The sequence below is a fragment of the Agelaius tricolor genome, unplaced genomic scaffold (assembly GCF_023055355.1).
Source record: "Agelaius tricolor isolate 1412-34295 unplaced genomic scaffold, bAgeTri1.0.p SCAF_57, whole genome shotgun sequence".
Taxonomy (NCBI): domain Eukaryota; kingdom Metazoa; phylum Chordata; class Aves; order Passeriformes; family Icteridae; genus Agelaius; species Agelaius tricolor.
This window is the reverse complement of record NW_027269317.1, coordinates 615,001-629,438: the sequence shown is the minus strand read 5'-3', so window position 1 is coordinate 629,438 and position 14,438 is coordinate 615,001. Positions and strand designations below refer to the sequence as shown.

At 58.4% G+C, this 14,438-nt stretch overlaps 1 protein-coding gene across 2 annotated transcripts; it reads right to left on the bottom strand.

Annotated features, from left to right (window-relative positions):
* On the bottom strand, positions 1–4,788 carry LOC139604956 (uncharacterized). Of its 2 annotated transcripts, XM_071456300.1 has the most exons (4): positions 4,700–4,788; positions 3,752–4,136; positions 1,373–2,298; positions 158–240 (listed from the first exon to the last, which is right to left on the bottom strand). In XM_071456300.1, exons 1-3 carry the CDS (start codon positions 4,721–4,723, stop codon positions 1,826–1,828), a joined length of 882 nt encoding a protein of 293 aa, XP_071312401.1. In that variant the 5' UTR covers positions 4,724–4,788; the 3' UTR covers positions 158–240; positions 1,373–1,825. The 2 variants fall into 2 exon arrangements, with proteins under 2 accessions (XP_071312402.1, XP_071312401.1); XM_071456301.1 differs by lacking the exons at positions 3,752–4,136; positions 4,700–4,788 and having other exon boundaries at positions 1–1,091; positions 1,373–1,811.
* Between the last annotated feature and the right edge of the window lie 9,650 nt (positions 4,789–14,438).

Here is a 14,438-nt window from a genome sequence, read left to right as displayed (position 1 = left end):
TTCCTATCAGTATTTGGGACAATTTTAATGAAAATTCCCCGAAAATTCCCCAGATTTATCTCAAATCCTGTGCTGGGACGGTGGGAGGGGACAGGTGACACCAGCGATGTCCCCGATGGTGTCACCACCCCGATGACATCACAGCGGTGACATCACTGTCCCTGCAGCAGCCTCGGGATGTCCCCGATGGCTCTTTGGCACTGCTCAGCCACCGCACGGGCACCGGGGCCACCAGGGAGCCTGCGGATGTCCCCAAGTGTCCTCAGCAGGTGACGCGTGGCCAGGCGGGCACTGGCCTCCCACAGCCGCTCGGCCACGGCCACCTTGGCCACCAAGGCCTCGGGGACATCGGGGGACGCCTCATTTGTCCCCTTCAGGGCGGCCTCGATGTCCCCAAGCCAGCGCTGCAGCTCCCGGGGGAACGCGGTGGCTTCGTCACACGCGGCCACCAAGCGCTCCAGCAGCCCCAGGGCCGCCTCTGCCCGCTGTCCCCTCCTGGTGGCTGCCCCCCCCTCGCTGGTGGCCACCTCAGCCTCCATCCTGGCCTCGGTGGCCGCCACCAACTCATTTTTGGCTGTCTCCACCCGCGCCTCATGTGCAGCCTCCTCCGAGGCCATCTTCTCCTTGTCCGTGGCCAGTGTCAGGTGCCAGGCCTCGGCCACCAGGTTGCGCAGAGATGGCTCCCAGCGGGTGGCCTTGTCCTGCAGGTCCCTGGCCCGGGTGTTGGCGGTGTCCGCAGTGGTGGCCTCCCTGGTGGCCGTGTCCCTGCAGGCATCTTTGATCTTGGTGGCCTCCCGGGCCAGCCGGGCCCAGCTGTCCTCGAGCGCGGCCACCGAGTCCCTCCAGGCGCTGGCTGCAGCCGTCACATGGGCCCAGGTGGCCCCCAGGTTGGCCCTAAAGGCAGCCAGGGCCTGGCCCAGGGAGGTGATACCTTGGTGGCCCAAGGTGTCCCGGAGGTGACCGATGAAGGTCCCCAGGGCTGCCTGCAGGGACTCTGGGGACATGGCCAGCATCACGTCCCCATACGGCCCGGCCACAGCGGCCGCCACCTCGCCCAGGGTGGCCACCACGGCCACCAGCGCCTCCAGCAGCTGTGGAAGGGACAGGGGAGGTGGCAGGGACCTGGTGGCACTTGTGGCCTCCTGCGGTGGCCCCTGTGCTCTCCCAGGGTCCTGTCTGTCCCCTCCCTGGAGGGCTCTGCTGTCCCCTCTGTCCCTGTGTCACCCCCTCGTCCCCTCTGCCACCCTCGGTCCCCTCCAGCCCTCTGTCACCTCCCCCCTTCCTGCCACGCCCCTGTCCCCTCCTGCCACTCCCTGTGTCCCCTCCGTTCTCCCACCGTCCCCTCCCCCGCCCCGCGCCGGGATTGTCGCACCTCGCGGGGCTCCATGACCGCTGGGGACACTCCAGGGACGCTTTGGGGACACTCCGGGGACACTTCAGGAGGCGCTGGCGGGGAGGGGGGGACACTCGGAGCACACGCGGAACGGGGCACGGCCGGATGGGGGCAGGGCGAGGTGACGTCACCACCCCCTCCGCCCCCCCCCGCCCGCGGGGCCAGGGCGGGTCCCCAATGTCCCCCCCATGTCCCCTCAGGGTCCCAATGTCCCCAACAGGAGCCCAATAGTCCCTTGATGTCCCGTTGGGGACACTGGGGGACACACCGGGTCCTGTTGGGGACATCGTGGTGACCCCAAACGGGACAGGGGACGTCAGGGTAGCCCCGGTGTCCCCAAGGGAAGGACACAGGGGTGGCACCAAGGTCCCCAGCGTCCCTCGGGGTGTCCCCGTGCCCCGGTGGTGACAGTGCCACCCTCGTGTCCCCACCCTACCCCTGCCCCGCCAGCGCCCCCTGGGCCACCTCCAGCCTCCGCGCCAGCTCCTCGTGCCCCTCCCCCGGTGTCCCCAAGGCCACCACGATGTCCCCGAGCGCCCGGGCAGCGCTGGGGAAGCCCTGTCCCCGTGTCCCCCACGGCGTCACCTCCCTGTCCCGGGTGACAGCGGCCACCAACGTCCCCAGCGCCTGCGTCACCTCCTCCAGCCGCCCCAGCACATCCGCGGTGGCCTCGTTGGTGGCCGCGGTGGCCTCGGCGCTGGCCCTGGTGGCTGCCACCCGCCGGGCGCGGTCCCGCAGGCGCAGGGCCATGTCCTGCTGGTGGCGCACAGCGGTGACCAGGTGACGCCGCGATGCCTCCAAGTTCCGCCAGGCCACCTCGCAGGACACGGCCACCACGGCCAGGGCCAGCAGCAGGTGACTGTCCTCAGCCACCCCCAGGGCGGCGCGGGCCGAGTCCAGGGACACTGCAGGGACACCACACAGGTGGCACCAGGGACACGGCAGTGCCACCAGCCCAACGTCACCAACACAGTTCCAGCCAAGCGTCCCCAGTCCTGTCCCAGTGCCACCAGCCCACTGCTCCCAGTGCCAGCCCAGTGCCACTGCCCCCTTGTCCTCAACCTATGTCACCGTGCCAGTGTCACCAGCTCAGTGTCACCAGTTCAATCCCAGTGTCCCCCACCCCGTCCCAGTGTCCCCAGTCCCTTCCTGATGTCCCCATCCCAGTGTCCCCTCCCAGTGCCCCCAGTCCTGTCCCACTATTTCTGTCCCAGTGTCACCAGTCCCCTCCCATTGTCCCCAGCTCCAGCCCTGTGCCACCAGTTCTGTCCCACTGTCACCACCTGAGTGCCACCACCCTGGTGTCACCAACCCAGTTCCAGCCCAGGGTCCCCAGTCCTGTCCTAGTGCCACCACTCCATTGTCCCCATACCAGTGTCCCCACCCCATTGTCACTGTGCCAGTGTCACCACCCCAGTGAGTCACCCCAGTGTCACCAGTTCAATCCCAGTCTCCCATCCCGGGGCAGGGAAAGGTCTCTACTGGTTTGTAGGGCTCCATACTGGTCTGTACTGGTCTGAACTGGTCTGTACTGCTTCCCTGCATCCCCTGCTGCCCCGTGCTGCTCTATACTGGTCCATACTGGTTTATACTGGTCTGGACTGGTCTATACTGGTCAGGGCAGGGGAAAGTCTCTGTTGGTCTGTAGATATTCATACTGGTCTGAACTGGTCCCCTCTGATTTGTACTGGTTCATACTGGTCTATACTGGTCTGTACTGGTCCATACTGGTCAGGGCAGGGGAAAGTCCCTCCTGGTCTGTAGAAGCTCATACTGGTCAAAACTGGTCTGAACTGGTCCCCATTGCTCTATACTGGTTCATACTGATCTTTACTGCTCCATAGTGCCTTATACTGGTCTATACTGGTCTGTACTGGTCTATGCTGGTTTATACTGGTCTATGCCGGTTTATACTGATTATACTGGTTTATACTGGTCAGGGCAGGGGGAATTCTCTACTGGTCTGTAGATAGTCATACTGGTCTGAACTGGTCTGTAGTGCCTCCCACTGAGGCAGCACAGACACACAGCATACAGTCCTACCACCAAGATGTATACTGGTCTGAACTGGTTTATACTGGTCTGAACTGGTCTGTACTGGTCCATACTGCCCCATACTGGTCCATACCATTCCATACTGGTCCATACTGGTCCATACTACTCTATACTGGTCTGTACTGGTCCATGCTGGTTTTTACTCACACACAGCCCCACACAGCACCATCAGCCCCATGGTCAGCCTATGCCCGGCCTGCAGCTCAGTTCATCCAAACTGGTCTGTACTGGTTCATACTGCTTTATACTGGTCTATACTGGTTTAATCTGGTCCATACTGGTCCATGCTGGTTTTTTACTCACACACGGCCCCGCACAGCACCATCAGCCCCATGGTCAGCCCGTGCCCAGCCCGCAGCCAGTGCTGGCACCGCCGTGCCCGTCGCTCCTCGCCCTCCAGTGTCACCGCCGCCGCCTCGGCCACGGCCCCGAGCTGCCGCAGCCGCTGCTCGTCCTCATCCCCCAGGGTCCCCAGGGCCACTGCTGGGGCCACCATGGCCTCCCGGGCCCCCTCCAGCCCCCTCAGGGCCACCTGGGCCTGGCTCAGCGCGGCCTCGGCCTCAGCCAGTGCCGTGGGGACGCTGTCCGGTGTCCCCAGGGCCTCGGCCAGGGCCACCAGGGCCGCCAGGGCCCGGTGCCGTGCAGCCACTGCTGGGGCCACCTCGGGAGGGAGGGCAGGGGGGGACACCTGGGGACAGGAAAGGGGGGTTAGGGGGGTAGGGGAGGGGTTTGGGGGATTCTGGGGGGGAGTTTGGGAGGTCGCCAGTGGGGTTTGGGGGCTCCCAGGTGAGGTTCCCCAGGGATTTGGGGCTTCCCAGTTGAGAATTCCCAAAGATTTGGGGTTTCCCAGCTGCCCGGGTGAGGATTTGGGGGGGGTCCCAGGTGTCCAGGTGAGTTCCTAAGGGACTCCCAGATGATGTTTGGGGAGTCCCAGGTGAGAATTCCCAAGGATTTGGGGTTTCCCAGGTGTCCCAGGTAAAGCTTCAGGGAGGTTTTGGGGTTCACAGGTACCCAGCTGAGATTTTGGGGGGTTCCACTTGAATCCCCACAGAAATCTGGGGACTCCCACCCCCCTTTTCCCCGTCCCCGGCCCCTCTGAACTCCCCAGACTCCGGAACTTTCCACTTCCCTTTTCCCTCCCAGCCGCACCCATGGCCCTGGGGATCCCCAAACTTCACCAAATCCCCCCAAATCCCCCCAAATATCCTCGGGTGCCCACTGGGGGTGACCCTGGGGTTTTGGCGTTCCCACCTTGGGCTCCATCCCCGTCCCCATCCGGAGTCTGCGGCCGAAGTTCTGAGGGCAGAGGGCATCGAGGCTTGGAGGAGGGAGGGCCCCACGCCTTGATCCTCCCCCGAGGGGCAGAACTGGCCCTGCCAGGACCTCAGGGAACCTTTTGGGGCTGGCTTTAACCCCTCGGGGCCTGGATCCATCCATCAGGGCTCCATTTCCCTGCCAGGACCCCATTGACCCCTCAGGGCCCTGATTTCCCTGGACAGGACCCTATTTTACCCCCATTCACCCATTCAGGACCCCACTTACCCCTCAGGGTCTTCATTTATCCCTTCAGGACCCATTTCTCCCTCAGGACCCCATTTATCCTTCTAGGACCCCATTGACCCCCTCAGGGCCCATTTACCCCACCCAGGGCTCTGATTTCCCCTGCCAGGACCCTGATTTGGAATTGGTTTTGGAGATTGTTTGTGAAAATCCAGCAGGATTTGGGGTCTTGGAATTGGGATTGTTTTGGGGACCCAGCACTGGAGATCTTTTAGGATTGGATTTGGGGTATCTGGTATTTGGGATCTGGGATTTTTTGGGATACAGGATTTGGGATTTGAGAGCATTTAGAATTAGTTTTGAGTGTCCAGTAGGATTTGAGATCTTTGAGTGCTTTGGGGTTGTTTGGGATCCAGGATTGGAGATCTTTTAGGATTGGATTTGGGGTATCTGGCATTTGGGATCTGGGATTTTCTAGGATCCAGGGTTTGGGATTTGAGAACATTTAGAATTAGTCTTGAGTGTCCAGTAGGATTTGAGATCTGGGATTTGGGATTGTTTGGGATCAAGGATTTGAGATCATTTGGGACTATTCCTTGGGATCCAGCAGGATTTAGGACCTGGAATTTACCACTGCTTGGGATCCTGGATTTGGTGTAATTTTGGAATTGCTTGGGATCCAGAATTTGAGATAATTTGGGTTTATTCCTTGGGATCCAGCTGGATTTGGTATCTAGGGTTTGGGATTGTTTGGGATTGGTTTTGTGTATCCAGCAGCATTCAGGATCTGGGATTTTTTTGGATCCAGGATTTGGGATTTGAGATCATTTGGGATCATTCCTTGGGATCCAGCAGGATTTGGGATCATTTGAGAACCCTGGGGCCCCAAACCCCCGCCTCCGATGTCCCCAAGGGGTCCCTTTTACTGCTCTTCGCACCCTCCCATTGATGGCCCCGCCCCTTTCCCACGCCCCATTCATGCCCGCACAGGCCCCGCCCAGATTCGTTTCCTTACAGGCCCCGCCCCTCCACTCCCCAACCCCCGCCCCTTCCCGCCCCTTAGGCCACGCCCCCTCCGCTCTCCATTGGCTGTTGCTCCGCCCCTTTTCCCACGCTCCCTTTCCTCACCCTCCCCAATCCCCGCCTCCCCCTGCTCTGCCGCTCCCCATTGGCCGAACCACACGGCCCCGCCCCTCTGTGGGCGTGACTACAAGACCGATTGGCGTTGATTGACAGGCTCCGCTCAATGGCGGCCCCGGGGGGTGGGGCCAACGCGGGCCGGGGGCTCGGGGGACCCGGGGCGGGGGGAGGGATTGGGGGCGTTTCGGGAGGGTTCAATCAATGGGGCGGGCCCAGGGGTTGCCGGGGGGGGGGTCCTGGTGAGTGTGGGGGAACCCATGGATTGGGGAGTCGGGGGTAGGGGGGTCCCCTGGGTGGGGTAGGGGCGGTGAGTGAGGGGTCCTGGCGCACTGGGGGGGGGGGTCATGGACCGGGGGGGTCCCAGCGCTTTGGGGGTCGGTAAAGGGGGGGGGGGGGAGGCAGTGAATGGGGGGATTCCAGTGCGGGGGGGTGCTCTGGTAAACTGGGGGGAGGGGCCCTGGTGATAACGGGGGGATCCTGGCTGATAATGGAGTGGGAGACAGGACTGAGCCCCAGGGACAATCACACTGCCATTAAATTGGCTGCACAGATAAACTGATCGATTATATTGTACCAACGAGCAGCCACAATGGATTACCAATAATCAATAATCAAGTACCAGAGCAGAATACTTGTGAAAGGTTTTTTTTTTCAAAAGCCAATGCAGACTTACAGCAGCCAATGCAGAATTTCAGCAGCCAGTTATTAAATTGTCATTTATGACCCGGCTGTGGTGGAGGCGCAGTGGAGAGCTGGAAGCTGCTGAGGGGACTCAGTCACCCCTGTCCCTGAGTGTCCTTGAGTGTCTTCCCTGTGTGTCCCTGAGTGTTTCTGGTGACATCAGCCCAGGAATTCCCATCAGGATTTGGGACAATTTCAATGAAAATTCCCAGAAAATTCCCCAGACTTGTCTCAAATACCGTGTGGGGAGGGGAGAGGGGACAGGTGACAGCAGCGATTTCCCCAATGATGTCACTGCCCCGGTGATGTCACAGCAGTGACCTTGTTGTTCCTGCAGCAGATTTGGGATCTCCTCAATGGCTTTTTGGCACTGCTTGGCCACCATGCAGCTGCTGGGGCCACCTGGGCCACCGTAGGAACTCAAGAGGAGGTCGTGAATGTCCCCAAGTGTCCCCAGCAGGTAATGCATGGCCAGGTGGGCACTGGCCTCCCACTGCCACTCAAACTTGGCTACTTTGGCCACTAAGGCCTTGGGGACATCGGGGGATGAGTCATTTGTCTCCTCCAGGATGCACTTGATCTCCTCGAGCTGGGACTCCATGTAACTGATAAGTATGGAGGCTTCGTCACATGCGGCCACCAAGCGCTGCAGCGGCCCCAGGGCCACCTCTGCCCAATGTCCCCTCCTGATGGCCGCCCTCGCCCGCCTGGTGGCCACCACAGCCTCTCCCACGGCCTCGTTGGTGGCCGCCGCCACCTGGGCACCGTGCGCAGCCCCTGCTGAGGCCTCCTCATCCCTGTCCGGGGCCACCATCAGCTGCTGGGCAGGGGCCGCCAGGTTGTCCCCAGCTGTCCCCCTGCGGGTGGCCTTGTCCTGCTGGTGCCTGGCCCAGGCGAGGGCCGCGTCCTCGCAGGCGTCGCGGAGCTTGGTGGCCTCCTCGAGCAGCTGCTTCCATCTCTCCTCGCGCACGGCCACCAGCTCCCGCCAGGCGCTGCCCGCGGCTCTCACACCGGCCCAGGTGGCCCCCGGGGTGGCCCTGAGGGTGGCCAGGGCCTGGCCCAGGGAGGGGACACCGGGGTCACCCAGGGAGCTGACACCAGGGTGGTCCAGGGCCTTACGGAGGCTCCGGGTGAAGATCCTCAGGGCCGCGTGCAGCAGCTTTGGGGGCACACAGCGCCGCACGCCCCGGCATGGCCTGGTCACAGTGGCTGTCACCTCAACCAGGGTGGCCACCATGGACACCAGAGCCCCCAGCAGCTGGGGAGGGGACAGGGGAAGTGTCAGGGACCTGGTGGCACTTGGGGCCTCCTGCGCTGGCCTCTGTGCTCTCCTGGGGTCTCCTTTGTCCCCTCCCTGGAGGGCTCTACTGTCCCCTCTGTTCCTTTGCCACCCCCTTGTCCCCTCTGCCACCACCTGCCACCCCCTGCTGTCCCCTCTGCCACCCTCCGTTCCCTCCTGCCACCCTCCATGTCCCCTCCACCCTGCCTGTACCCCCCATCCCCTCTGTCACCCCTGTCCCCTCCCACCCACAGCACCGGCACTGTCACACCTTGCGGGGCTCCATGGTTGCTGGGGACACTCTGGGGACACTGCGGGGACCTTCCCGGAGGTGAACACGCCCAGGTGACACTCAAGTGACACTCGGGTCACACTCAGGTGACACGCAGGAACATGGTGCAGACGGATGGAGGAAGCAGGAAGAGGTGACAGCACCATCCCCCCCACCCATGGGCCCAGGGCAAGGTTCCCAATGTCCCCTCAATGTCCCCAGTGGAACCTCCATGTCCCCTCAGGGTCCCCACATGGCCCCGATGTCCCCAACAAGGCCCAAGTCCCCCCATGATGTCCTGTTTGGGACACTGTGGGGACATTGTGGTGACCCAAAATGAAACAGGGGACATCAGGGTGGCCCCGGTGTCCCCAAGGGAAGGACATGGGGATGTCCCCAAGGTCCCCAACAGGACCCCGGTGTGTCCCTGGTGTCCCTAGCTGGACATTGTGGGATACTTGGGCCTTGTGGGGGACATCGGGGCAACACCAGCACCATGTGAGGACACTCAGGGGACATTGGGGTCCCGTTGGGGACATTGGGGGGACATTGGGGACCCTGCCTTGGCCCCACAGGTGGGGGGAGGGCAGGGGGGACAGTGACGTCATTGTCACCTCTTCCTCCTTCCTCCATCCGGCCATGCCACATTCCCGTGTGTCCCCAACTGTCACCCTGGTGTGTTCAACCCCCGCAGTGTCCCCAGAGTGTCCCCAGAGTATCCCCAGCGGCCATGGAGACCCAAGAGGTGTGACAATCCCGGTGGGGGGGGGGGGGAGGGGACAGGGGGCACACAGGGGTGACAGAGGGGACAGGAGGACGTGGCAGGAAGGGGGGAGGTGACAGAGGGGTGGAGGGGACTGAGGGTGACAGAGGGCTGGCAGAGGCGACAGCGGGGGGTGGCACGGGGTGGCAGAGGGGACAAGGGGGCAACAAAGAGACAGAGGCAACAGCAGAGCCCTCCAGGGAGGGGACAAAGGGGACCCCGGGAGGGCACAGGGGCCACCGCAGGAGGCCACAAGTGCCACCAGGTCCCTGACACCTCCCCTGTCCCCTGCCCCGCTGTCCCCTCCCCAGCTGCTGAAGGCGCTGGTAGCCGTGGTGGCCACCCTGGGCAAGGTGGCGGCTGCAGTGACCGGGTCACACAGGGATGTGCGGCGGCGCGTGTCCCCAAAGTTCCTGCACGCCGCCCTGAGGAGATTCACCCAGAGCCTCCGTGAGACCCTGGACCACGGCGATGTCACCTCCCTGGGCCACCACGGTGTCCCCTCCCTGGGCCAGGCCCTGGCCCAGGCCCTGGCCGCCCTCGGGGCCACCCCTGGGACCACCTGGGCCGATGTGAGAGCCACAGGCAGCGCTGGGGGGAATTGGTGGCCGCGCTCACGGAGAGCTGGGGCTGGCTGGCTGAGGAGACCACTGAGCTCCATGAGCTGCATGCACACGGTCTTCACCATGCCCATCGCCCAGGCCATGGACCCGCGGTACGAGGCCACCTGCCAGGACTGGGACACGGGTTTGGAAGACCTGGAGGCCACAGTCCGGTTGCTGCCGGTGGCCCTGGGCATGGATGAGGGGCCCTTGGCAGGGACTGTGCACGAGGCCCAGGGGGCTGCAGCCACCAACGAGGCCATGGGAGAGGCCGTGGTGCCCGCCAGCTTGGTAAGGGCGGCCATCAGGAGGGGACATTGGGCAGAGGTGGCCCTGGGGCAGCTGGAGCTCTTGGTAGAAGCGTGTTGCAGCGTCAGTTTGTTCCTCCAGGAGCTGCAGCGGCAGCTCAGGGCCATCAAGCCTTATCCAGAGGGGACAGAGCAGGCGTCCCCCAATGTCCCCGTGGCCTTGGTGGCCAAAGTGGCCGAGTTTGAGCAGCTGTGGGATGCCAGTGCCTGCCTGGGTAAGGATCACCTGCTGGCCATACTTGAGGTCATTGACAACATCCTCTTGAATCCCTATGGTGGCCACGGTGGCCCCGGCAGCCCCGTGGTGGCCAAGCAGTTCCAAAAAGCCATCAAGGACATCTCAAGGCTGCTGCAGAGACAGTGATGTCACTGCTGTGACCTCATCAGGGTGATGACATCACTGGGGTCATTGCTACTGTCACTTGTCTCTTCTCCACTCCCCACACGGGATTTGAGAAAAATTTGGGGAATTTTCTGGGAATTTTCATTGAAATTGTCCAAATCCTGATGGGAATTCCTGGGGTGATATCACTGGGGACACTCAGGGACACTCTGGGGACACTCAGGGTCACTTGGGGACACTCTGGGACACTGTGGGAACACTCAGGGATAAGGGACGGGGGTGAATGAGTCCCCTCAGCAGCTTCCAGCTTTCCACTGTGCCTTCAGCAGAGCCGGGTCATAAATGACAATTTAATAATTGGCTTCTGCAATTCTGCATTGCCTTCTGGATGATGTTATTGAACACAAGTATTTTGCTATGGTACTTGATATTGATATTGATTATTAATAATTCCTTGTAGCTGATTTTTGGAGCAACATAATCTATCAGTTTATGTGTGCACTGTATAACCTGTTTAATGCTATTCGATATTATAGCATAGGCCTTAAAATATTCAAAATAGACAAATATTAAATAGATAAATAACAAGTGTTAAAATAGAGACTATGCAATGTTAAAATGCTTTTGCATAACTGACTCAGGAGTAAAACAATTCCATTGTTTCTCACACCTGTGGATCAGCCTCTCCAGGTGATAACAGTGACACAAATGTGAGAAGAATTTATGAATTTATCAGGGATTGTGAAACAACAGGATGGAACCAGGAGAAGAAATCAAATATATTGACCTAATCTACAGAATGTCCTGCAGACAAGCCAGAGGTTCAAACCAAACAAGAGTTCCTGGAACATCCAAACCTCCCGGGAATGTTTGAATAATGTCTAAACTCGGGAATGTGTTTGCAGCCCTGCCTTGGAACCGGATCTGGAGAACAACGGGTTAAGTTAAGGGTGCGTTCTTTGACCGAGCACCAAAATCCTTTTATAGCCCCTATTAAACGTTTGCAATTTCCAAGGAGTGAACTTTGTTTCTCACACCCGGCTGTGGTTTGGGGGCCCCCCCGCTGCTGCTGAGCACTGAACCCGTCCCGGGTGTCGCTGGGACCCCCAAAAACCGCAGCCACCCCCGCCCTCTTGGGGGTTGGGATTTTCTGTTCTCTCCTTGTTACTTGTGGATTGTTTTTCCCATTGCGTTGCTGAGAGGCTCTGATGGCTGAGTGCTCGAGAAGGCGGGGAGGGGGAACTCCTCTGGTTTTTGGGAGTTTCTCCGGGAGGGGACGATAGAGGTACCGGGAGAATGGGGGCGGGTGAAAACGATGGGGTTGGGGGCAGCGTCTCTCTGTGGCTCTTTGGCATGGGAGGAGGGCGGCCGGGCTGTGCCTGCAGAGAGAATTCACTGGCACGGCTGGAGCTCAGCCCTGAGGGACCGATCAGGGTCCGCTCCTGTGCCCCGGGAATCCTGAATTTTGTGTGCTCTGGGAATCCTGAATTCCCTGTGCCCCGGGAATCCTGAATTTTGTGTTGTTAATTACGAGAGCAGGCTCCCGGTGCTAAAGTGATTTCAGCATTTATTATAATAAAAGCAAGGCCCAAAGCAAGGGGGCCCCGGGCCGAGCAGGAGCGTTCCCGTCGAGGATGGAGCAGCGCCGGCGCTGGGGCTGTTCAGCAGCGATGTCCCGAATGTTCCAGACGGAGCAGCACAGATTCAGTGGGATGGAAGACCCTTTCTATCCTGTTTTTTGTCCCTTTGGATTCTTTTTGGATTTGGATCCTTCATTTGCATGAAGGTTTAAGGCGCTTGATTGGCCCGTTACAGTTCTGTCCAGGCTGGCTGGTTTCGCTCGGGGGGGCGGTGAACTTTACTGAGGTGTGTTGTGGTACGTTGAGTACCGTATTTCTTATAACTACTCTTTTAACCCCTTTTACAATATAATAACCAAACTAACAGTACATGCTTAATGATCTATCAACTCTTTTACAACACTTTCTAACCTATTTTTTTAACAATTCTCCCCTCTATTTGATCAGGCTTCCAGCCTGCATCAACCTTTTAAAGTACAATTTCTACTTTTCTCAGTTTCTCATGCTGTTCAGGCACATCTCTGGCATTCTGATCACTCTGTTCTTTCATTAACATGACTTTTTCACCGTTTTTCCCTGCCACGTTCCCTTGCAGCACGATGCTGCTGTGGACAGTGCTGGTCACTGTCCGGCCTAGACATGGAATTGCACGTGGCAGTGATATTGCACTTGCTGGTGCACACACTGCAAAGGCCAATTCCTTCCACCATTTACCATTCCAGGTGAACAAGTTGTCTCACCAATCAGAGTTTCCAAACAAGGGGGGTCCATTTTTGTGCTCCAACAGAGGTTAGTTTTCTATATTTTGAGGAATGTTTTTAATTACATGACTATGGTCATTGATCTCTTGGAAGCATTCTGAAGTATTAAATTTCCCACAGATCCCTCCTTCCTCTGGGAGCAGGTAGTCCACTGCAAATCAGATCTGGTAAATGACTGATTGTGTTTGTTGTTGCTGCTGGTTTAAGAGATCGATGGTCAGAGTTGTTTGATTGGACATGATTTTGAAATAAACAGGACAGGACACTTTTTCTCCTTTAATGCCTTTATTAAAGTGATCAGCTTAAGGCCTGGAGGCTCGACAGATCCACTGCCTCTCTGTCATCGTCCTCAGGATGACTCAGAGGAGGAGGAAAGTGCAGCTTTGTCCACTAAAGAGCAGAGCTGGGGGTCCCATCTTTACGAGAGCAGTGGGTTTGTACCTAGTGTTTCAACTATCCAGTTTTCCAGGCTTGGTGTCTTGGTTCCAGCTGAGGTCTTTGCTCAGGGCGAGGGGCAACAAAGGCTCTCAGCATCTCTGCAGGCTCGGTCCTTTGTTCCTCACGTCCAGACATCACTCTGATCTCTTAATTCTGTGTTTGCCCATTGTTTTCGGGGTCCTTTCAGTAAGTTTGGTGGGGTTCCTTCCATTGCCATGCTGGTCCTGAGGTTATTTTTCATGCCCTCTGATGCCCCCCACCATGTCCCCTCCTCTCACTGTCTGGGGAGAAGGGGCATCAACTTAGCCCCAGGCAGGGCCTTAGGATACAAAAGGAGCAAATAGCGAAAACGACCAATGATTACAATAACAAACAGGTAGAACTCCACCCTGGCAGCAACTGATTTAACTGGTTCACTCTGCAACCTTTTTTTTAAAAAATTTGGCAGATGTTTTACTTATAACATAAGCTAACCACAAACAATCCTTTTTCCCAGGTAGTGTATCTTTTCTCAGGATCTTTGAAATCACGAGAATAGAAACCAACAGGCCTTGTTGGACCCTCAGGACCCTGCTGCCAAATGTGTATTGACAGCCCTGAGCAGGCAAATCCCCATTCCAGCTGGAAGGATCTGTGGGATGGACAGGGTCCAGTGCTTGGTGAGCTGTTGCTTCAAAAATCAGCAATTGCAATGCTTCCTCCTGAGAAGGAGTCCAATCCCATTTCACCCCATTTGCTCAGCAAGTCATAAAGGGGAACAAATGGGTCATTCTGGTTACTAAGGAATCTATTAGGTGTTGTAACCCTACTATGGTTTTTTGAAGGTGAATTGTTGTAGGTTTAAGTGTTTCTGAAAGCCCTTGAATTAAAGGGGTCACAGTTTCAGGCTTTACAGGTGATTGCATTGGTAACTCATAGCTTGTAGTTGATTTTCTTTCCTGCATCATTTGCAAGCAAGCAGCTCTGTCAATGTTTTCCAGGGGCTGGCCGGGGGTACCAGCTCTGGTTAAAAGGTCTCCCCTTTCCAAGGGGTGAAGCCCCCCTGCCCAATGAGCTGCACACTGAGCCAGGGACCATGGGGTGCGTCTGTCTCCCCTTGTTAAGAACACCCCAAGTCCCCAGCACCCACTGGCTTCTTGTTCTGACAAAAGAATCTGATCTCCCTGGTGAGAGACACTTGGCAGATGTGTTCTGTTTCAGATTTGTGGGGGAGAAGCCCGTACTGCTTTGCAAGTTTTGTTAATTCAGTAGCAGTGTACGGGATTTCTTTAGTGGTTATGTGCAGGTCAAGATCCCCATTATTGATATAGCTGCATTCTGTTTT